Here is a 24457-nt window from a genome sequence, read left to right on the forward strand (position 1 = left end):
CTCCACATAAGGCAGGATAGGATAAGAGGGTGTTGTTAGTGCTTAGCTTGACTTTGAGACAAATTCACTTCTAATGAGTCATTAGCTTTTAGACATGAATGGTGAAATGTTTTGGATGAGATGCTGTGACATTCCCCCATTCAGAAAGGGGAAAGAATGGGAGCAGAGGTAAAACTGGATTGACAACAAATGGATAGCTGTTGAGACAGGGTAAAAGAAATGTTGAAGTCCACTATATTGGTTTATGCGTTTTTAGTGTATTTATTTTTCATTTATTCACAAGGCACAGGACATCAAAAGAGCTCTCACATCCACCGTTCTACTGCCCAGATACCCGCAACATGCAGGGTAGGGCCAGGCTCTAGCCAGGAGCCCAGAGCTCCAGCCAGGTCTCCTATGATGGCAGTGACTCAGCTACAGAACTCTCACGGCTGCCTCCCATATTGAGCATTAGCAGGAAGCTGGGATGCGAAGTGGAGCCAGGACTCACTGCAATATGGACTGCAGGCTTCCTCTTCAGGGTCTTGGCACTATACCATTGCCTGCTCCTGGACACGCAACTGTGATGTGATTTTGGAAGTGTCAAATATTAACAGTTAAATAAACAATGAATAAAATGTAATGAGGAAAACTCATTTATGGGTGCTTGGTGCCTATTGAGATGATAGATTTGAGCAATGTGACAAGGAAAAAATATTAAAAAGTATAAATGGAAGCATTATTTTTGTGAAAGCATGATCAAAACCTGGTTGGTGGAAAATATTAAGATTCTATCCAGAATACGCATGTGGAATATCCATTTATAGTTTGAGAAGGGAAGCAAACAGATTTTTTAAGCGTATTGTAAAAGGCACTCTGCATGAAATTGCTCCTAAATAAGTGTGTGGTGGGGTGAGAACTGGCTAAGATAGGATTTGCTGTGGATTAATATTTTCAGACTTGGAAGATGGATATGGGTGCGTGCATTGTTCTAGTCTGTATCTCAATATTTGCTGTAGAATGTTTAGAAAGTAAACCTTACACTGCATATTGAAACCTTACCTGAATGAAGTAGTAGCTTTCACAACTGTGAAATGTCCTACGATGTTCTCTCTCTTTCACCTCCTCAGGTAATAGTTTTTTGAATGTATCACCATTCATCCATTTCTTTCCTCTTGTCCTCCCTTTAGTTTTGTCTGTTGTATGGAACAAAGTTGGTGTTCGAGGAGCGAGCCTGGTATCTGGAACATAAATACTTGACGCCTGCGGCCAGCATGTGCATCAGGAGACAGGTAAGGTGTCCCCGGGCAGCAGAAGCACTCCTTTGTGGTGTGGCCCCTCGCCTTTCTTCAGGAGCAGTCCTGCCAGTCTTTGTGGGTTTCCACTCATGGATCTGTGTGCCTCTGGGGCTTCACATGTGTGCTTTTACTGCCTGCCGTGATCAGCTTACATTTCAGAGTTGAAGTGACAAGGGAATGACTCACTGTACAGGCACTTTCTGACTTCAAAAGCAGAGAAAAGGATCAAAAGTCTTTGTCTTTGTTTTTTAAAAAAAATCAATGACCTTTGTTTTTCCACTTGTTAGCAGAAAGCAGGTATTTTTACGGAGTGATGGCAATGGGAGTTTAAAATGAAGGTGGAGCTGGTGAAATGATCACCAATATCCCACTCTAGTGGTAAATGATAGGAGGCGCTGTCCTCATCGGCTGGACTGCTTTCCTGGTCCTCCTCTCTGCAGACCCTCAGTTGGATGCTGTTCAGACTCAGGCCCCAAATTCAAGAGAGCTCATGTTTGGGAACAACAAACAGCCTATCACAGGAAAACAGAGGCTTTCCAGAACATTTAGCCATTAGACAACATTCAAGACCAAGAGGATGGGTGTGCTAAGAGTGAGTGTCATCCTTGTGCTGAAATTTGAAGGGTCAAAAATGAGGAAAGTGGAGGTGGTCATCTCAATGGAAAGGGAAGTGGCAGCGGGGCCTAGAAACAGGGTTAAACAAGGGAGTTAAAATAGAGAAACGGGAGTAGCTAGGACAGATACGTTCAGAAGTAGTGACAAATTCATGTGGTTCAAGTCTCGGGTTACTAAAAATCCTGGAGAAGCCTGGATACAGTAGGCCTTGAAGAACCTTGCAGAGTCTTTCTCTTTTAGGAAAATAGAGATTATGGAGACACGTATAGGTAAGGATGTCCAGTCATCTATTGCTGTGTAACAAATGACCCCACAACTTACTTGCGGCTTAAAACAACCACTGTTGATTATTTCTGTTGATTCTGAAGTCAGGGTGGAGCTCAGCTGGACAGTTCTTTAGTTGCACAAGATTGTATCCAAAATGGCTTCTTCACCCAGCCAGGGTGAGAGGAATGGCTGAGGCCTGCCTAACTCACAGTGCCGTGATTTCAGAGTGCCTCAGTGTTCTACAAGACAGCTGCGTTTCAAGAAGCAGCAAGTGGAGGATGCTGGTCTTAAAGGTCAGACCCAAAACTAACCCAGTGGTACCTCTTGACCAGACAAAGTCACAAAACTAGCACCAACTCAGGGCTAAAGGGGAGACTTCATTTCTCAATGTGACGAGTAGCCACACCTAAAGGCAGAGTGTTTGGTTTGTGTTGCTCTGCTAAGTACCATGGGTCTTGGCACTTTATAAAGAACAGAGTTTTGTGTATTACTGTTATGGAGGCTGGGAAATTCGAGATAAAGGGAAGACATCTGATGAGCATGTTTGTGCTGCCTCATCAATAGGCAATTGTGCCAGGGCCAACATGCACTTTTATATATACGTTCACATATATGTACTTATATACACGTATCAATTTATAAAAATATTTATATTAATATTTGCATGCTTATATTCATGTTATATTTATAAATATGTTGATTTATACACATATTTGGGTATTTTATATTTGAATATATAGTATGTTGTATATGTATACATAGGTTTACATATTTATTCATGTATATATAAGCTCAGTCATACTCTAGGTTCATATTTCTCAAATTTCAGCTTTTTCTTTGCCAGTTTATTAGTCAAAGTATAAGATAACTAAATATAGTCCATAGTGAAATAAATAAATAATCAAATAAACACAAAATTAGTATAGAATGGTAACTTAGACTGAATCCTGGAACAGAAAGAAGAATTCAGTTGAAAAAGTGGTGGAATTAGAACAAAGCTTGTTGCTTTTTAGTAGTCATATGTCAGTACTGGCCTTTATGTTTTCAAAGTGGACTGTAGTTACATAAGATAAGACGATGAAAGAAGACGTGAGAAAGCCCTCTGTATTACCTTTGAAACTTTTCTTAAATCTAAAATGATTACAAAATAAAAAGCTTATAAGAAACTTCGCCGTAGGACAAGAGCCTGAACTTTGTGTGAAAATAAAACTCTGGGTGCGGAGTCATGCTGGAACTCCAGTCTCATGATGGGTCAAAATACGTGGACTTCCACCGGGAAAAGTGAGTCTCATTCCTTTTTCAAGGTAGACACAGCTGAGAGAGCCCCCATTCAACAGAACGGGGAGACCAAGAAAGGACTAGCAGCTGTCCAGAACTCCATCTCAGTGTTGAAAGCAGAACTCCTGATTCCAAGTGGAGACAGATCAAGCACAAAATGCCTATTTTTGGAAACATTGCAGACCTCCTGAGGGGTCCTAAGGCATCCCCCAAAAGTTGACCTAGTGTCCCCAATCAAAGCAAAGCCCATCCACATTTCAGAGTTGGTTATCCCACCATTGGAACTTGTTTTGCCTTGTAAATTTAAGCCATGACCCCTGCAGCCCTTCAGACAGGGCCACTTCCGGAACTTTTGTCCGGAACTTCAGTATCAGCAGAATGGGATCATGCATAACCCTCACAAGCACCGGAGCATGAGCAGCTGGTGCTGCACATAGATGCCAGGAATATCGGTGGACTCGGTGTTTATGGAATGAGTGGGAAAGCAGAAGCCTGCCGGGAGTGCATAGGCTCCCTGGGATCCCACCACCGCCATGCGGGTGTCACCAGGACTGAGGAATGGAAGGAGCTGTTACCCTCCAGCACCCTCATCAAAGACAGCCCAGTGGGGACCTCTGTGGAGCTCCGTCCTGAACAAGCCCCCAAGTACAAGCTCCTCCCTGTCCCGCACCCCATCTGGTCCATTCAGTAGGTCAGTAGACAACAATTGTGTCCTTTGTTCCTGGAAAATGTAGTGCCCAGACGTGATCCTGTTTCAGTGCTCATTAACCCAGACATTTGTATTTATTTTGCTACAGATAATTATCAGCATTAGGGAGTTATAACTGGGTTGTCAGCCGAGGCTCAGCTTTAGGAAGAAAATCATTGGAAAATAATCCAAGACTTAGCAACTGTGTATCTTTATTAAAACAAACCCCATTTCCCTTTTATAAAACAAAATCACCCTCTTGGCTCCTGAAGGTGGGAGATTTTACTACAAATGGATATGTGACTGTGAGTTGTTAGTTTGTTTTATATCGTCCCTTGAAGCAGGCAGGGGTTGTAGACACAGCGGTCTTACTTTGCACTTTGAGTGCCTGGGCATAGCTGCTCTTGTCTGTCACGGACTCTTAGCTATCCACGGAGGCTGTGCGGGTGGCTCACGCTAGAAGTCAACAGAGAGGAAGTTTTTCAATCTGCATGCTTGGAGAGAACGAAAGCCCAGCTGTGGGTGGCAGATCCAAAGGGGACTCAGTTCAGCATGGTGAAAATAATACCACGTAAAATATTGAATCCTGTTTAATTTCCTGCTCTGAGCTCCAACAATAGAACCACATGAGAGTGCAGGTGATAAAGGGCCTGTAGGGAAGTAAGGAGGGGATGCATAACCCCCACCAGGCACATCCAAGGCCGTGGGAAACTGTTGCATGTGTGGCAGTGTTTGTGTACCCCAAGCTCCTTCATGGAGCAAGAAAATAAATATTGATCATGACCTTGGCCTAGCAATCACAACATATCCCTATGCGCTCACATTTGCACCTATAGTTGTTCTACTTTGCCCACCCTTGGTCTTAGTGTCCAGAGCCTTGACCTGCCAGTGCCTTAAGACTGTTTTTATTGGAGATTCGGCCCACCCAGGTCTTTCTCCCACACGGTGTTCATTTTGGCACGTTGCACTGCTGTACTAGGTGAAAGCCAGGCTCACCAACTCAAACTCAAGTCGTGCTTGCTGCGAAGAGGACACAGGCGCAGATCCCACACACAGCAGCAGACTCGGTCTGAAAGGCACCATTTGTCTCTTCCGTGAGTGAGTGAATGAGAGCTGCCTGGCATCTAGCTGCCACAAGAAGCCCATAGCCAGCCAGCGAATGGCCTGTGCTGTCTGGACACAGTGGAGATGCCTCTGCCCAAGACTGGAGTGCCCACATTCTGGCCCTGGTTTCTCCCCCCAACATCAGCTTCCTGCCGATGCAGACTCCTGGGAAAAGTGGTGATGGCTCAAGGAACTGGGTCCCTTCCGCCCATGGGGGAGACCTGGCTTTCATTCCTGGCTCCTGGTTTCAGGCATCTGGCTCAGGGCCACTGTGCGTGTTTTGGAGGGGGTCTCCCAAGCATTATGATGATGATGATGATGATTTTGAAGAGCCACATGCTTGGGTTTTAGTTTCAGTTCAGTCTGATGGGTGAGTCATTGAAGAAAGAAAGCATTCAAGCTCATTGATGGCAGCTATTCAATCAGTTCTGGGTAGACACAACCTTTGGCCTATTGATTTGCTTCTATTTATTTATTCTCTGTTCTATTCATTTCTATGGAGTAGGAATAGCCAGGGATTTGGCAGAGACCAGGCCCCCCATAACCAAGCTGCTAGATTATCCTCATTTAGGATGTTTACATTACATTTTAGCATTTTGTGTCTTACTCATTTGTTAGTAACCAAATGGAGTCATAGAGCATCAATGCATTGCTTTGTGGTAGCCAGCTGCAGTGCAAGAAGCAACACAGAGGAAACCTCTGGAGAATTCTAAGTCAGGGAGAGGGCACGGGGATGCCAGCCCATCTCAGATCTCAACCCCAAGGAGAATGTGTCCTGTGTACCTCCACCCATGAGACTTAGCAAGGGCACATGTACCTCTCTGTACCCTCGACAAATGCAGAGTTGGCTGTTGTCCACACTGCATTGGATACTTCTTCCCAGTGAGTACTCAGAGTGTTTTGCTTGCTCTAAGCCACCCGAGCAGGTGCTCAGCTCCCAGAATGTGACACAGCGTACCTGAGCTTGAGGTTGAAGGCAGGGCGCCCTGACGCAGTCCCTGGAGTAGCAAAGGGAAGTGAGATTCCTTGGAGCCCTACACATGTGCAACCTCAGACTCTTACTTTTTCTGTGGAAGGAATCTGGAAAAAAAATAAAGATTTTTGTTCCCCTCATCCATTGAGGCCCTCCTGACTTGGCTGCAGCAAGTGGTGATGCTGTGGGAACCCCCTGCTGTGTCATCCAAGCTGACTATGCAATGGAGGGAGGCTGGTGAGGGTTAGAACAGAGACTCTGCCCCCCAACGATGAAGTCAAGGGTGGTGGGGGCATGACATCACCGTGGAGGGGTCATAACGGGCAAGTTCAACGTAGTCACAAGTTTGCATCCTCTTGGATAGGAAAGCACCGCCCAGAAGCAGTTTGAACCTACTCTGTCTTCTGTAGGACTCTGTGTACACCTTCAGGGACACAGGCACCTACAAGAAGCTTCCCTTCCCAGTGCTGAAGGTCCTACATCAGGAAGGCAGAGGAAATAGCACTGACAAGATGCTGCTAGGAAAGGTGGCTGAGGGAATCTTTTTTTTTTCTTTCCCCTTTTTGTACTCAACCCTTGCATGCTCTTCAGTGGCGTAAAACCCATGGGTGAACCTATAAATGCAATTCATTCAGCAGAAGTTAAGAAAATATCAAGGGGATTTGATTTCTTCAGGCTGGCCCCTTGAGGCAACCTGCCACCACCACCACAAAAAACACATTCTGCAACCCTGAGTTCTGTATGGCAGTCACCTGGTCTACCCTCATGCTCCACACAGCACAACTGTGCATATCTGGGCAATGAAACCAGGGTCATTCTCATTCCTGACTCCAGGTCTGAGGTTATGCCTCTCTAGCCCCTGAATTCCTCAGGCAGCTGCATTTCCCCAGGACTCTTTAGGGTTGTTGAATAATTGGAGAACCTTCTCCAAGAGTGTCTTGGGCTTTACACTCTTGATGTTAAGATGCAGTATGAGAACTTTTGGCTGGTGAAATGTGTACCTAGGTGTAGCTTTTGTTTTTATTACACACACACACACACACACACACACACACACACCCCTACCTTTCAGGAGATGGAATCAGTCAAGATCAACCACCCTGTTGTAGCTGTCTAAAGACAAGGTAGATCTTTTTCTATTCTTGCAGGGACTTTAAACTAATGACCTTGACACATAAATGATTCTGGTGTATGCATTTGGGTGCGTGAATCTTCTAGCTAAAGTTTGGCAGCTTTTAGAAAATGGAATGTCACTTGTCTGATAGTAGCTGCCTTTTCCTTTGCGTTTACAGTGAGTGCACATGGCTATGGCCTGCTCCACTTTCTCCCTTCTTGGCCAACATGAACCCTCGGAACTTAACGGTGATACAAGAACAGCATGTGGAAGGATCCCCCATGGAAACAAGGAGGGACGGGATTTACTTGTGGGCAGCCATCCATCTTGGAGAAACTGAGGCTGCTTGACGCTCTTTTTTCTTGGATGCTTGGCATTCACATTCCAGATGACACCCTAGAGCGTCCAGGGCCTGTGCTCTATGAAGGTCACTGCTAGGCCCATATCCACCTCCCATACCCGACTTGGTCTTAGTCTGCTTTCCGAGGCTAGAGCTGACCACCACAGGCTGGGCCAAACAGGGGAAGAAGAAAGACTTGTTCAGCACACAGCTGTGGAGGCGGCAGGTCAAGGAGCTCACCTGGTGAGGGTCGGTTAGCTGGTGGGGACCTTCTGCAGACCTGGAGATAGCCCAGGGCTTCCCAGTGTGTGACACGCTTGCTGCTCTGGCTCTTCCAGAGCCTCTCATGCGATCGTGAGACTCCACCCACGTGCCCTCTTCAGGTCGCAGCTATCTCCTAACCTGAGATTTCAGAGAAAGCAGACACCTTCAGCGGTGGACTTTCTGTGGGATCTTCAGGGATGAAGGTGTCAACTTTGTAACAATGTGATGGTTGTGTGAGAGTTGAGTTCATTTCCATGACAATATAGCCAAGTTGTCAAGTACTTAGTTTTTGTAGCTCTACATGTACATTATGTTTCAACTAAGAGGCATATAAATAAAAAGGAGAAATGCTCTTCTGATGCTTATCTAAAAGACTTTCACCTTTAAGTTAAAGACTAACTTGAAATGTATTCTTTATTTTTTTCGTATTTATTTTTATTGCAAAGTCAGACATACAGAGAGGAGAGACAGAGAGGAGGAAGATCATCCATTCATTGATTCACTCCTCAAGTGGCCACAATGGCTGGAGTTGAGCTGATCCAAAGCCAGGAGCCAGGAGCCTCTTCCCAGTCTTCCATGCGGGCACAGGGTCCCAAGGCTTTGGGCTGTCCTGGACTGCTTTCCCAGGCCACAAGCAGGGAGCTGGCTGGGACGCAGAGCTGCCAGGACTGTAACTGGCACCCATACGGGATCCTGGTGCGTGCAAGGCAAGGACTTCAACCACTAGGCTATTACTGGGCCCTGTAAATTTTTTTTATTAAGCTTTTTTTTTTTTTTTTTACTTTGAGAGAATCATACATTCATCTGCAGATATGAAGCATCATAGGAAAGATTTCAATCCTTGGCTGGCTTTCCTCTGTTAGTAACATGTTACAAAACTGTGTCACTCCAAGAGTTTGGAGGTGAAGAGGTAAAGCATTCTCATCAGAGCCAGGCTGCCCACATGGCTCTAGGGTACCCTCACCACCATCCCTCCTTCCACCTCTGCAATCCCAAGCAGGTGCACTGATTTGTTCTCCATTTCTATAATGTGCCATGTTAAGAATGCTCTGTAAATGGAATCGCGTAACAGGCCATCTTTGGAACTAGTTTTTTCCACTCAGTGTAATTTCCTGGAGGCTTAGTTTGTTTGAGTGGACCAGGGCTCTGTTTCTTTCCATTGCTGAGTGGTAGTGCCTGCTGTCGGTGCACCACAGTTTGTATAAGCAGTCATCCATTGGAGGATGTGTGGGTTGCTTTCAGTTTTTTGACAATTAGGACTAAGTCCACTATAAACACTGTGTACACAGAACTCGGTGTGAGTAATGGTAGTGGTATCACATGTCAACTTCTAGTGTAGGGAAATAAGACTGATGTTTACATGTTGTTCTTGTGTCTTATAGCTTTAATTAACTTGCTTGTTAAGCACAGAAGTTCTTCTAGGTTCCTTGATATTATCCACATAGCCGACACACATGTTATCTGCAAAGAAGTAAAGCAGTTCTATGATAAAGGATTCTCTCACAATGTTAAAGCATTTCCGGCATTCATAATTTCTAATGAAAATATGCTGCAATTCAATTTGTTTTATCCATTATAAATAAGGTGTCATTTCTCTGGTCTTTGCTTTCAAGATATTTTTTAAGTAGCATTCATTTCTGGAGAGTAACCATGATATGTCTGGCATGAATTTCTTTGGACTGATATTTTTTAGCATTCACTCAGTTTCTTCATTTTGTGGTCTTTTTCCAAAGTGGGGGGAAGTTTTTTCCATTTCTTTTTATATTTTCTACTCTCTTTTTCTTCCCTAAACTCTGAGGACACTTAGATTCAATCTCATATAATTACATTGGTCTTTGAGTCTCTGTTAATTTTTTCCAGTCTATTTCCTATTGTTGAGTTTACTAATTTCTGTGTTTGTGTCTCAATTCACTGCTTCTTTCCTTCTGTCCTCCGCAGTTTGCTGTTGAGACCATCCATTGAGTTTTTATTTTGTTCATTATAGTTGTCATTTCTAAAATTTCATTTGGGTCTCCTTTTTATCTCCCATTTCTTTGCTAAGATTTTATATATTTTTGCATGACAGTTTGTATCCTACTCTTGACACTGTTCCCAAGCATGCCGCAATTTTTCACTGAAATGCTTTTATGACAGTTGTAGAAGCTTTGAAGTCACATAATTACGGTATTTCCACAGTGATAGTGTTTACATCAGTCCCTTGTTTTGTTAAGTCTTTTTTCATTGTTTGACATCTTCCCGAGTCAGTCTCCGGGACCTGTCTTGTTACCTGCAGCTGACCTCAGCAACATCATTCCATAGGTATTAAGCAACAGTATCATATTTATACTCACCTGGCGGAAGGAAAAAAAAATCTTAAGACTTAAGATTTACTATTTTTCTTGCATTAGGACACTTTTATTACACTAAAAAATGTTTATTCTCCTATTGGTAGACATTTGGGCTATTCATGAATTGTCAGGAACATACTTGCACAAGTTTTTTTTAGATGTGTATTTTCATTTCCTTTGGTATTTAGGGGTGCATTTAATGGATCATGTGGCAGACATTTGTTTACTTAAAATACTGTCATAAATCCTCCAAAAGTGGTTGTACCTTCCACTAGCAATAGCTGAGCTCTCTGTTGAGCCATTTCTTCACCATGTGCGTTGGACAATCCTTTACATTTTAGCTATTCTCGATGAGCATGCAATGTCTCACTGTGTATTCATTTTCATTTCCCTGATTTTAAATGGTGTTGGGCATCTTCTCAGAGGCTTCACATGCTTTCTTTTGTAAAGTATCTGTTTGTATTTTGCGCATTTTATTTTAATTTTTAAAGGCTGATTTATTCATTTGAAAGGCAGAATTACAGAGAGAGAGAGAGCCAAAAGACAGTGATAAACACGGAGAGATCTTCCACCTGCTGCCTCACTCCCCAAGTATCTGCAAAGACCAGAATGAGGCCCATCAGAAGCCAGGAGCCCATAGCTTCTTTAGGGTCTCCCATCGGGGCTCAAGCACTGGAGTCATTCTCCACTGTCAGGCGCATGATCAGGGAGATAGATTGGAGGCAGAGTAGCTGGGACGTGAGCCAGAGCCCACATGGGATGCAGGCACTGTATGTGGCGTCTTCACCTGCTATGCCACAGCACCAGACCCCTTGCCCATTTTAAAACTATCTCTCGCTCCCACCCCACCTCCGTGCTTGAGTACAGTCTTGAGTTATAGAAGTTTGCATATCTTCTGAATAGGTGCTAGATTTTTCCCAGTCTGTGACTTGTCTATTCATTTTCTTAATAGTTTGGATAAGTGTGCACATTTGTTCAATGAAATAAAAATTGGGAATTTTGTTTTTTAATGCCTTGGTATATTTCCTAAGGACTCTTTGCCTAAGCCGATGTGGCAAGTATAGTTTTCTGTGCTTCCTTTTAGAAGCCTTTTGATTCGTGCTTTCATGTTTAGGCTATCCTCTATCTCAGATTAATTTCTGAGTGTAGTATGCTAATTCAGCAATAAATCCTATACTTGATAACAAATCTTTAGATACTCATTTCTTTTCAAATCATTTTGACTAGCCTGAGTCTTCTGCATTTGTAATATCTGTGGAAGCGAAGGGAAAGTAGCAAGGATTTTGACAGTGGTTATGCTGAATCAGTATCAGGTCATTGATACTGATTTTGAGTTCATTGACTTTGTAAGAATTTATCAACATGGTACATCTCTCAGTTCCCTCTAGAAGTGGTTTCAAGTATTCAGTAATAAAATTATTGAACCTAGTCACTAAACTTACCTTTCAGAGTTTTTGTGTTTTTAAAACTATGGACAATGGTAAAGTTTAAATTTCAATTTTCTTTTTTTAAAGATTTATTTTTATTATTTTTTTATTGGAAAGGCGGATATACAGAGAGGAGAGACAGAGAGGAAGATCTTCCGTCCGATGATTCACTCCCTAAGTGAACACAACGGCCGATGCTATGCCGGGCCGAAGCCAGGAGCCTCTTCCGGGTCTCCCACGCGGGTGCAGGGTCCCAAAGCTTTGGGCTGTCCTCGACTGCTTTCCCGGGCCACAGGCAGGGAGCTGGAAGGGAAGCAGGGCTGCCGGGATAGAACCGGCGCCCATATGGGATCCCGGGCGTGCAAGGCGAGGACCTTAACCACTGTGCCACCGCGCCGGGCCCAATTTCAATTTTCTAAAGAAACACTCCATAGTTAGTACATATCCAGTTGACTTGGGCATTGACTTGGGTGCATAAGATCATGAAATCTCTTATCAATTCAAGCATTTTACTGTTAGATTCTAGGAAGCTTTCTAAATACACAGCTGTACAGAGAATACAGTTTTACTCTTTTCTTACTCTTCTGTGTGGTTTTAATATATTCCTGTTGTCTTATTTCATCGGCCAATACCTGAAGCATGTTTAGAAGAAATATCAATACAAGACCTTCTAGCTTTTTCTCCTGTTCTTGAGGGTAATTGTTCAGTGTTTTGATATTAGCTGTAGGTGTTTTTTATAGGTGTTCTTTATAGGTGAAAAAATTTTCTTTCATTCCTGCTTTGAGTTTCTATCCTGAAAAATTTTGAATTTTGTCCATTTTCTCTGAATCAATATCTTTTCTGCATATAGAGCATGTGATATTCCTCTTTTGTTCTATTAATGAATTATGTTGGCTGGTGAATGTTACATCAGTCTTGTATTGGGTGATAAGTTTCAGTTGGCCATTGTACTTGTGCTTTAAATATATTCTGACATAAGTATTTTGTTAGATTTTACATCGATATTCACATTCTGTTGTCTTGCTATGACTTTGGTAAGTTCTAGCAGTAGAGAATGCTTTCAAATATGAAAAGCATCCCTCATCCTCTTTTTTTTTTTAAGATTTTGTTTAAAATTGTAGATCAAAGTTTCAACCTGGTATTATAGTCTCTGAGACTAAGAAACTTGAGTCTTCATTTTCCTCTTCATGTTTAAGGTATAGCTTCATTGTTTATAGCATTTAAATTCATTTGACATTGATCATTTTCTGTCTTGACTGATTAGAGTTCAGCTTTTTTTTTTTTAATTAAATAATTTATTTCAAAGGGAGAGTTAGAGAGAGAGAAAGGAAGAGACAGGGATCTTCCATCTGTTGGTTCATTCACCACCTGCCCTTCACAGGCAGAGCTGGGTCAGGCCTAAGCCACAAGTCAGGGATTCCATCCAGTTCTGGTGGCAGGAGTCCAAGCACTTAGGCCATCTTCTGCTGCCTTTCCGGGCCATTAGCATGGAGTTAGATTTAAAATAGAGCTGCCAGGACTCAACCTGCTGCTCCGAAATGGATGCGGTTATTACAAGCAGCAGTTTTAACACACTCACCACAACATTAGCCACCAGCTGTCATTCTTGTCACTTTGCTCAGGCAAGGAATTTTCTCTGATCAGTCTTAAGATTTTCCCATTCCTTTAGTCTGAATTTTTCTGTGAGGTACCTGAGCTTGTATATTTTGTTTTGTTTTTCATTTGTTTGTTTTATCTACCTACTTAGTACTCATTAAGCTTCTTGAGTATGCAGAAAATATTTTGTATTCTAATTTAGAAATTTTTCAGGCATCGCGTCTTTGAGTACTTCATGTCTCACTGGCTTGGACTTCTGGGATTCTAACTGTATGTGGGTTAGACTGCCCCTTTCACGGCACAGAGCACTGAGGTTCGCTCACTTCACTGTCTGCCCACCTTGGTGTGGTCTCTACTGGCTTATTTTAGAGTCTTTGTTTTTCAATGCTGTGTTTCTGTTCAAACCATCTGTGAGCTTCCACCTCAAATATTCCATGTTTCAGTTCTAGATTTTTCATTTATTTTTAAAGGCCACATTTCTGTCACGGATTGTTTGTTATCACTATAGCCCGTTAGATCTATTGGTTTAGCTTAAATATTCTCTAACAGATTTGTAATAATTGTTTTAATATCTTTACTGGTTGATTCCAATTGGCAGTCATCAAAAACCTGCTTTGATTGATAGTGTTTTCTTGAGATTTTGATTCACATTTTCCTGCTCCTGTGTGGATTTTACAAGTTTTATTATACTCCAGAGATTTCATGCAATGGATTTTATTTTATCTCCTTACTTAACTATTTTGGTGTGTGGGCAAGTGGGGGTTGGTGGTTAGGGAGGTCACTTACAGTCAACTGAAACAGGTAGCTTTAATTAACCTGAGCTCACTGTGTTCAGCCCACATCCAGCCCCAAACTGTCTGTCAACTGGTGAGATAAGAAGGTGCTGGACCCTCAGTCACAGAGAAATGTTGAGTTCATCTTTGAGTTCCATTCCAGCACATTCCTCCAAATCTATGTCTTAAAAAAAAATGTACAAAGAAATGCAGATTCCTTTGGCTTTTCCAGGACCTGTGAGCGCCTGCTTTGTACCAAAATTCTGGATTGGCGCTAAGATTTGTTACGCCATTTTTTGTGCGTCTATTCCAGTTCTTTCCAGTTCCAGTACGTTGGCTCATATTTCTCATACCTTCAAAGGCACTCTCTCTCTGGGACTCTCACACTTCGAGCCACCTGCACCCCAGACAGAAATCTTTCTTCCATGTGGAAGCCTCATGGTTTTGGCTTTCCTCTAAAGAGCTTGTTTCTATCTGAGATCACTTCATTCATGCTTTCTTTTGTCTAGTGGCTGCCACTAGTTCCATCAATGTGTGATTTTTATTTTGTCCAGATTCCTCTTCTTGTTACCAGGTGAGCACAGTTCTCTTCTACATCTGAAAAGAGGTAGAAACCCTTCCAGGTTGTTTTTTGAAACCATTTAGATTTAGGAAATTAAAAACCCCAAGACCCAATTTATCCACAATAATGCTGGTTGGTTCCCAGCATTTGTCAGTTCTGCATCCATAGATTCAACTACCTGAACATGAAAGATATTATATATTAAAAAAAAGCATCATGTCTGTACTGAATACACACTTTTTTCTTCTCATTATTGTCTGCCAATAATATATATATGCAAATACTGTACCATTGTATGTGATGGACTTGACCATCCATGGATTTTGGTGTTTATAGAATATGCAGGAACCAGCTTGGCAAGGACAAGGAAGGGACAACTGTGTTTAGTTCTTATAATTTATGGGGTTCCCATCTCTTTTTAAAAAATAGCTATTTTATTTTGAAAGAGTTACACAAAGAGAGAAACAGAGATCCTCCCTGCACTGTCAGGAGCTTTGTCTGCATCTCCCATATGGTGGCAGGGGCCTACGCACTTGGGCCATCTCTCGCTGTTTTTCCCAGGTCATTATCAGGAAGCTGGATCAGTAGAGCAGCTGAGACGTGAACAGTGCCTCCCTGGGATGCTGTGTCTCACTCGGTGGTTTTACGTGCTGTGCTACAATGCTGGTCCCAAAGGGCGTTGGCTCTTGAAGAAAATAGGTGATTGAAAATTATGCCTGTTGTGACACCATATTGGAATGCTGGTCAAAGGTCTGACACCACACCTGGGAAAGCAATATTTGGGCTTCTGCCACCCGCGTGGGGGACCAAGATTGAGGTCCTGGCTTTTGGCTTAAGGGTAACCCAAGTCTGGCCATTTGGAGAGTGAATTGACGGATGAGAGATCTCTGTCCATCACTCTGTCTTTCAAATAAATAAATAAATCCTTTAAAAAAAACTCTAAAATTTGGAAAAAAAATATTATTCCTTCTGGGTGTGTTCACACTTCACGGAGTCCCTGTTTTTCGATCAGGCTAAACTCTCAGTTCAATGAAATGCCATAGCCCTTTGTATGAAAAGGTGTGAGCCTAATAGCAACTCTTTATATTAACCACCTCATTGAATATTCTTTCTCGGTTCATGTAAATGTTTTCATAGAAAATGCTACCAAGAGCGGCATTGTGGTTACTTTAATTCCATTGCCAAAACTTTTATATGGTTTCCTGTATTATAAAAGGAAAGCTCTTGTGCACTTGCCTTCTTTTTAAACCTTTCCTCTTATGAATCAGTAGCAGAATGAATAAATGTCAGCAGGGTGTGTTAAGTGGTTGAGGCCGCTGTCTCTGCATCAGCATTCTTGTTTTAGGTAATCATGATGAAGCAGACTTCAGAGGGGATACACCAGGGTTGTGAAGAAACTGTCTTTATGACTAACTAGAGATCCCATGATAATAACACTTATAAATATTCACCCCGTGCCAGATTCACTCAGACCTTCCATCTTAGAGATAAGGGATGGTGTCGTGGCTTGGAAATGGCCGCATCAGGGTTCAAAGTCCCACTTTATGAAATAGGTTTCTCCGTCAGACTTAGCAAGTGGTTACATTGTGTGCTCTTTGGTTGAAAAAAAAAATCACCATCAGATGAACAGATGATCATTTCCTCCAATTATATCTCTCTCTTGTTTTAATGTTATTTATTTGAAAAGTAGGTTACAGAAAAAGAGGGAGGGAAAGACAGGGAGAAGATGATCTTCTATGTGCAGGTCTACTCCCCCGAAGGCAGCAATGGCCGAGGCTGGGCCAAGCTGTGACCCAGAGCTTCTTTCATGTCTCCCACTTGGGTGCCGGGGCTCAAGCACTTGGGCTGTCTTCCTTTTCAAATGCTTTAGCAGGGAGCTGGGTCAGAAATGGAGCAGCCGGGACTCAAGACTTGGTACCCATATGGGATTCTACATCACATCACCAGTCCTAGCTAGACTCTCTAGTTAGGCTAAGTGATGGGGACACTGTTGCTGTGTAATAAAGATGGAATTTCTCCACATTGACATTTCAGAGTACACAAAATATTGTTATCAGCTGAAGAATTAATCAACTTAAAATGGAATTAAAATGGATTCAGAGCAAATCTTAACCTGGAGTTCTGAACAGTGACTAGAACTGTGGGGTTTGGTTTCATCCCATGAGAATGTGTGTGTTTCTCGGAATAGGTGGCCAGCCAACAAAAAGCCTGGCTGAGCTGGAGGGCTGAGCAGTGGTCAATGGCGACAGGAATAGGGCTGCTCTTGTAGGGGGATTGTTGGGTAAACTGACAGAGTCAGAACCGCAGCACACAGTGTGAGATTAAGCCTCTGGCCTGTGTGACAGGTTTGTTAGTTTTATTTATTTATTTGTTTTTTACAGTGTCTGCTAATTAGCAGTTAGGGGTTAAAGCGGCAAATTACCCATCACAGACCTACCACCCTGCTTAGGGAATGTTTGTTTACAGGATAAGTGATTCTGCTGGATAATCAGTGTGAGATAAGCCAGACCAAGGCTTCAGTGTGGTCAATGAGTTTGCAAGAATTAGCAAGAGCTTCAGTCTAAGGACTTGATTGTGGCCATTTTTACTGGCATGAGTTAGCAGTTGGCATGCTGCTGCTTTTTAAATACACTTTTTTTTTTTTTTTAGATGTAGGAAAAGATAAAAGGAGAGAGGGAAAGAATTATCCTGTCTGCTGGTCTGCTTTCCAGTGCACACAATGGTCTTTACTGGGGGTGAAGCCAGAAGCTGGAAACACAGTTCAGGTCTCCATGTGGGTGTTAGGGGCCCAGTTACTTACATCATCACTGTTGCCACCTAGGATCTGCACTGGTAGGATGCTGGAGTCAGGAACAGAGCCGGGCATCAAAGCTAGGCACTCTGACACAGGATGCGGGCACCCGAACAACTAAGCAAAATACGCGGCCTGCATGCCGCCTGCCAAGGCCCTTCCTCCACAGGGAAAGAATCCATCATCGTGTCTTGAACATCTACAGGATGGGCACTCCCAGATTCTCAAGCCGGCTTTCACATCAGGGCAGTTGAGTCCGAGGCCAACATCTTTAGCACCTTCCTCTGGGAGCAACGTCATGCAGCACCTCTGCCCCCAACCCCTCTGCTGGCCTCTGTTGCTACTCTGCTCTCCTTGGGCAATCTGAGCCAACATGGCTGGGCAGCCCCATGTTCCCCACCCTGACCATGCATGGGACCTTGATTCTATGTCAAGGACAGCTTCAAGGAGCACTCCTTCGCTATCCCGGTGGAAGCATTTCCTCAGCCAGTCCCACATCCTCATGGGGGCTGGAATAGAGAGATGCTGGGGCAGAAGGGGTAGCCCATAGCGTTGATGCAAAATGTGCCAGAGCAAAACCCCATTTGTGAATATCTAACTTAAATTCTTCAATCTTTGGTTTCCCCATCTGTGACGTGAAGCAGCAGCTGATAGATTTGCTGAGTACTGAATCAATCCTTCCTCTAGAATCCAGCACACAGTAGGCGTGCAGCAAATGCTAGCCTGAAGCAGTACAGAGTGGGGTACCAACACCCTGGATTATGTAAGTTCAGTGTCACGTGCTGCTTCACGGTGTGCTTAGGAGATGGCAGCCGGTGGCTCCTGCGTATACCCTGAGGCCTGGCCATCTGGGATAGATGACATGACCCACCCTGGCAGACTTGGCTCTTTGGCGAGGCTGGAATCGAGTGGGGCTTGGGGTTGGACTGCACAGGCAGGGAGTAACATGGGGAAGAGTTGAGATGGGCAGAGGGGGCGGAGGCATCTATTACAGCAGGAGCAAAGGCAACAAAGGAATCCAGAAACCTCGTTTTACCAACATCTCTCACCTTGTTCCCCCACCCAGTCTTTTGGATTAAAACATAGTGGTTAATTCATCATTTTAAGGCGTCCCTTCTTTTCTCTATTAAATTTTTTTATGTGTTTTTTAATTGGAAAGTCAGATATACAGAGAGGAGGAGAGAGAGAGGAAGATCTTTCTTCCATTGATTCACTCCCTACATGGGCACAATGGCCTAGCTGAGGCGACCTGGAGTCAGGAGCTTCTTCCGTGCCTCCCACATGGCTTTGGGCCGTCCTCAGCTGCTTTTCCACACCACAAGCAGGGAGCTGGATGGGAAGTGGAGCAGCTGGGATTAGAACTGGTACCCATACGAGATCTCTGCATGTGCAAGGCAAGGACTTTAGCCACTAGGCTACTGCATTGGGCCCAATGCCTTCTTTTAATTTCTAAAATTTACTTTTTGGAAAGGCAGATTTACAGAAAGGAGAGATGGGGAGAAAGGTCTTCCATCTCTTGGTTTACTCTCCAAGTGGCTGCCATGGCCAGAGCTGAGCCAATTCGAAGCGAAGAGCCAGAGTTTCCCTTGTGGGTACAAGGTCAAGGACTTGAGCCATCCACTGCTTTCCCTGGCCATAAGCAGGGAGTTGGATGGAAAGTGAAGCAGCCAGGATGTAAAGCAGTGACCATGTGGGATCCTGGAGCTTTCAAGGTGAAGATTTAGCTGGGTCCTAAATCACCTCTTCTTTTAAAGGAACTGGCTCAATATTCAATGCATGTAAACTCATGAATGGCAAGAAGTGACATTAACATGCCACTCCATATCTAATAAGCCCTTAGAGTTGGTTACATGGTTTCCTTTTTAAAACAATGGAAGTTATTCAGTGTTGGGTTTGTTAAGGTCAAAAGTTTCCATTTCTGTGCATTTAAGTGAGGATAAGGTTGACATCCAGTTTGTGGGTCGGGTCACCTGAGGAGCTCTCTGATGCACCTTAGGCAGGCTGCACCTGGGGCTGTGGAAATCACATGCCCTTTCTTCTTCCAACGGGCTGGCTGTGGCTTCTGCATGGCCAGCGGTCTTGAGATCACAGGAGAGCTCCAACAGGGGTGGCCAAGATGCTTAAGGCCTAAACGCTGAAATTCCCACTGGTACATTTTCTCTACATTTTATTGGCAAGCCAACTTGCAAGCCAGCTGAGATGTAAGGGATAGAGCGAAAGAGTCTGGCACGGTGCCCAAGCAAGAAAGGGAATCATTAAGAATGAAATCCGGATAAGGGACTTGACTCAGAGAACCCAGCCTGAGAGCCCCTGGTACTGGGAATAGAGCGAAGGGGGGCCCTTGGAAAGAGGCCGAGATGCCTTCTGCATGCAGTGTGGGAAAAGCTGCTTGCAGAGCTGCTCTTGTAACATAGCAAGTTAAACTGCTGTTTGCAATGCTAATATCCCATATTTGAGTATCACTTCAAGTCCTGGCACTCCAATAGCAATCCAGCTCCCTGCAGATGCTCCTGGGAAAATAATGAAGAAAGAATCAAGTACTTGGGCCCTTGCCCCTAGTTGGGAAACCCAAAAGGAATAGCTAGCTTCTGGCTTCAGTCTAGCCTACACCTGGCTGTTGCAGCCATCTGGTGGGTGGAGTGGGGGTGAAAGAGTGAACTAGCAAATGGAATATCTCTTTTTCTGTCTCTGCCCCACCCCCATCTCTGTCACTCTTTTTTTTTTATTGATTGAGTTTCATAATGCAAATTCAAAAGGGGGGGGGAATCACCTTGAATAATCCTGTGACAGTTCATGGACAGGGTTGGGGCTGTGTAGGCTCGCAGGGTTTGCACTGTGTGGTTAAAGAGATTCAGAGTTGACAGATTAGTCAGGGATTTGTCAAGAGTATTCATGACACACTTTAACATCTTGGCCAGGGAAAGTTTGTCGCAGTGCCTCCTTCTCAGTACTGATGTGACGGTGCTTAACCACGGCACGCCAAGAACCACATTCTCCTTACATGTCACCGGGCTCCCAGCATACGTGCAAGGAAGCCCGGCCGGGCTTGAACAACCTGCACCCTCTCTGACCCCTGGCTTACAGAGCTCTCCTTGCCTCCGGACACTTGGACTGCTGCTGGGGCCTCTGGTCTCCACTTAGTGCCCACCCGCCCGAGGAGCAGGCGGCCTGATGGGATATTTTCAAAACCAGAAAAAAAATTAAACCAAGAAAACAAGGGTTTGGGGAGTGAAATGGATTTACAACTGCAAACTTGGGGGAAAATAGAGGACCATTCCATACAGGTGGTTAGGGAAAAGTTCCTTGCCCTTGGTTTCGTTTTAGAAAAACGACTATTTCCTGTAGCTTTCTTTTCTTTTCCTTTTCTTCTCTTCCCCCCCCCCCCCACCGCCCGGAAATAAAAAAAAAAAGAAAGAAAAGTATTGGTGCCTAAACCATGGAGAATGAAATACACCCTAGGCGCTGGCCTGCGACTTCCTCTCCCCTCCTCCAGGGGTTTTTGGTCTCTGCCAGCCAAGTGCTGTCTGAACAACATCCGCGGGTTGTTCGTGTTAACTACAGGTTGCGTTTCCATAGAAGCCGGTGGACAGCGCGCCAAGGGGCCCGCCGGGCCAAGTGTCCGGCCTGCAGCCAGCAGGGTCTGGGGGCGCTGGTGCGGGTAGCCCAGGCTGCCTGGTTCACCTGTCCGGAGGCTCTTCCTGTTCAGTTGCCTCTGTGCGCCGGAGGGTGGCACCCCAGGCACTCCGGAGGAGGAGAGAAGGGGAAGGGAGGCGCTGGGCGCTGGGCGGAGGAGGGGAGGGGAGGGAGTTGAGAGCAGAGGAAATTCGTAAGTTCTCCGACGTCTGCTTCCAGCTCCCCGGCAGCCGACGTGGGGTGGGGTCGCTGCTATCCCAAGCCTGCTGGCTTTTGTGGGACTAAGGGTCAGGGAGTGAGGATGTTCAGACAAAGGGCTCCCGAGGACCATTCGCGATCCCAAGGCTTGTACCCGCCTGGGTCCCCAGGGATCCGAAGGAAGCCTGGCTTCTGAGGTCCCTGGAGGAGGCGCACGGGCTTCTAGTGGGGTGGGAGAAAAGCCGCGAGCCCCACTTTTTCTCTGAGCGTCCCAGTGTCTGATCCGTCCCTTTGTGTATCCTGTTTTGCAGTTGCTGGATCTGTGCGACTCAGTGAAAGAGGACGCCCTCAGGGTGATCTCCGCTTTTAACATTCCAAAGAGCACCCTCCACGCACCTATCGCCGGGATCCCCAGCCCGCGAGCCGCCTGGGCCTTCTATCCCGAGTCCCCGCAGCCGGTGACCGAGGAAGGGACGCGTTCCCAGAGGTCCGAGCCGCCGCTCGCCAAGCTGTAACGGGGCGCGGCGGGGAGCGTAGTGGCCGCCGTGGCCCGGCGCTGGGGCCCGAGGCCCGGCCGGCACGCGCTGGGCAGTGTCCGCGGTGACCGCGCTCCCGCAGCTGGCGCGGCGCGCGCTACCCTCAGGGAGAACGCGGCGCCTTCCTCTCCACCCGCAACTCCGCACCACCCCGCTCCCCACCGCACACAATCGCGGTGGGCTTCCCGCAGGGTCGCATGCCGCCAAGGTGACCCCCGATTCCTGAAATTTTTAGAAAAAAAAAAAGTGAAAAAGAAAGTGGTGCTGGGTGGAAATAAATCAAAACATGAAAATCAAACACGCCGCGCGCAGGCAAAAGTTCTGTTCCGCGGCCAAAGCTTTTCCAGCGAAGTCGACCCTTTCCGGGCCCGGCGAGGAAGCGCAGGGCGGAGCGGGGAGTGGGGTCCCCGGCTGGCGCTCCTAGAACGAGCAGGCCCCGCCAGTCCTCCCACGCAACAAGGGTAGCGACAGAAAACGCTGTTTCTCCTAGGAAGCTGTCATCTGCGCTTTAAAGGTGTGCAGGCACGACAGAATACATACATCGGGCGAGCGGGAGGAGGCCGGAGAGGCGGGCCCCTGCGATACGCCGCGATAAATAAATCGGCTTTGCAACTTTATGGACACCTGTGGATGTAGACGAAGGTCGCCGATGTTCTGTCCCACTAATCCCACGTGCCCAACTTCACGCTCTTCCCTGTCCCTTAAAGCCACCAGCCCTCTCTCTCCTCCTCCTATGCCATGGCAGAGGCGAGAAGCCACCTCCAGGACCCGTGCTTGACCCAGTGTCCACTGGTCCTCATCTGTGCCCGGACCTCCCTCCCCACGCCATGGGAGGAGGCGGTGGCGTTCACCCACGCAGGAACGCGTGGTAGATAGGAGCAGTCGGTCGCTCAGCCCCATCGATGCCTGTGCTTTTCACAGTGCTCGCAGGGTCGCGGGGGTGGCGCAGCCTTACTGGCGCCCAAGTGCAGCAGCGGGGCGTCCTTTGCGCCGTTCCTCCCGGCCCTCAGTGTCGCCCAACCCGGCGGAACGCGTGCCGCCTGGGGCTGAACGACCACTGACCGGGAACAGGCCCTTCGCTGGTGCGGCAGGTCGCCGTGCTCTGCACACAAGTGCGACGCGGGGCCGCCGGGGCGCAAAGAGTTCACCGGCTAGGCCACCGATCGCCGCGGGCAGACGGGCCCGGCCTCGCGCGGCCTCCCAGTCCACTGGGCGGTATCCGCGCCCACGCCCTCGCCTGCGCCCTCTTGCAGCGAAATTACTCGGGCGGGGCCCGGCGCGCGTCCTCCCGCCTCTCCCGGAACCCGAGGCCTCCTTCACTTCGCCCTGGGCTCGCACAAGGAGACTTTAACCTGGGGCTGTGCTGTGTCACGCTGACGTTAGATCTACCTAGGAACCTCAGAAGCGACAGAGGTGGCCCGACGGCACGGCGACGCCGATCCGCGCCCCGACCCCGTCCTACCCCGCTCCACCCCCATCCCGCCCGCTGGGTGCGGGTTTGCGCAGCCTTTCTCAACCGACTTTCTCCCTTCGGGCTAGGCCGCCCTCCCTGGGGGGTCGAGGACCCGTTCAAGTAGCACCATTCCCCCGCCACAGTAGCCTGGAGGCTTGGGATTGGCGGCGGGGGGTACAAAGGTGCGCGAGGCGAGGGTAGGGAACGCGGCCAGCCCCTCAGCGGGGAAGGCGGCTGACTCGGGTGCTGATCCCGGGGATTGGAGCAAGGAAGAAGAACTTGCGAAGTAGGGGGAAGGGGCGCGCGCCTGCAGGAGGCGGGGGCAGGTGTCGCGCCTCCTTTCGCTTCTCCCTGCGCCGCCCAAACTCCGCCGCCTTCTTGCTGTTCGGCTCCCCAGGCAATTCTCTGTGGGCGCAGCAAATTTCGGGGGTCCCAAGCGAGCCGCAGGCACCTTCTTCACCATAGCTGAAGGCGGCGACCCCCCTCCCTCGGTATCTTTTTTCTTAAAATGATTTATTTTCGAGTTATTTTTTCATTTCCCTATTTTGCTCCACTCCGCACACTTGTGCCGCCCCGCACCCTGGGCTTTGGAGAAGACCTTCCCACCGCCCCAGGAAGTTACCCACAACCCCGGAGGTTACCCCCAAACCCGGGCCCTTTTCTGGACTCCCTCCCCGCTCCCACCACGGGTTCCGGATCTTAGTGTGATCAATGGAGAGCTGAGGTGCGAGGGGGAGCTCCAGCGGGGTCCTGGCCGAGCGCAGGAGTCAGAGCAGCCCGCAGTCCGGCGGCTTGGACCCTCCGTGCCCGTAGTGCTCAGAAGCGGATCGCCCGCCTGGCACGCACCCGCGCGTTCTCCTCTAGCACCATCCCAGAGCCCTTTCCCGCCCACTGCGGGCAGCCGAGACACTCAGCCAAGGGCGCCTCCCGAGTCCAGAAAAGGACTCGGGCAGCCGAGACAGGGCTGGGCTCGCCGCTATGCCCAGGGCACCCCCTTGATTGGCTAGGCCGACCCCGGCTCCGGGGAGGCACTGTTACCCAGGGGCGGTGGGGGTTGAGCGCGCCCTCCTCCCCGCCCCCCTTCGGCCTCGGCTGCCAAGTCGCCCCGCTCCACACGCCGGGACCCCAGGCGCGCGCGGCGGGGACACCCGCAGGGCCCTCCCCCGCCTTTACCTGTGGGAACCTGCACGCGCCCCGGCGCCTCGGGGCGGGCCGGTGCGCGGGGGCGGGCCCTGGCGGGG

The 24457-nt window shown here is 47.0% G+C and overlaps 1 protein-coding gene across 1 annotated transcript in view; it reads left to right on the forward strand.

Annotated features, from left to right (window-relative positions):
* ACOXL (acyl-CoA oxidase like) overlaps window positions 1-21750 on the forward strand; it is a 284350-nt gene extending 262600 nt beyond the window's left edge. The window contains 2 exon segments of the mRNA XM_040993353.1: window positions 1170-1271; window positions 21539-21750. Of these exon segments, the coding sequence (XP_040849287.1) occupies window positions 1170-1271; window positions 21539-21742 (306 nt within the window). The 3' untranslated portion in view covers window positions 21743-21750.
* The last annotated feature ends 2707 nt before the right edge of the window (window positions 21751-24457 follow it).

The sequence above is a fragment of the Ochotona curzoniae genome, unplaced genomic scaffold (genome assembly GCF_017591425.1).
Source record: "Ochotona curzoniae isolate NIBS_2020 unplaced genomic scaffold, NIBS_Ocur_1.0 contig_883, whole genome shotgun sequence".
NCBI lineage: Eukaryota > Metazoa > Chordata > Mammalia > Lagomorpha > Ochotonidae > Ochotona > Ochotona curzoniae.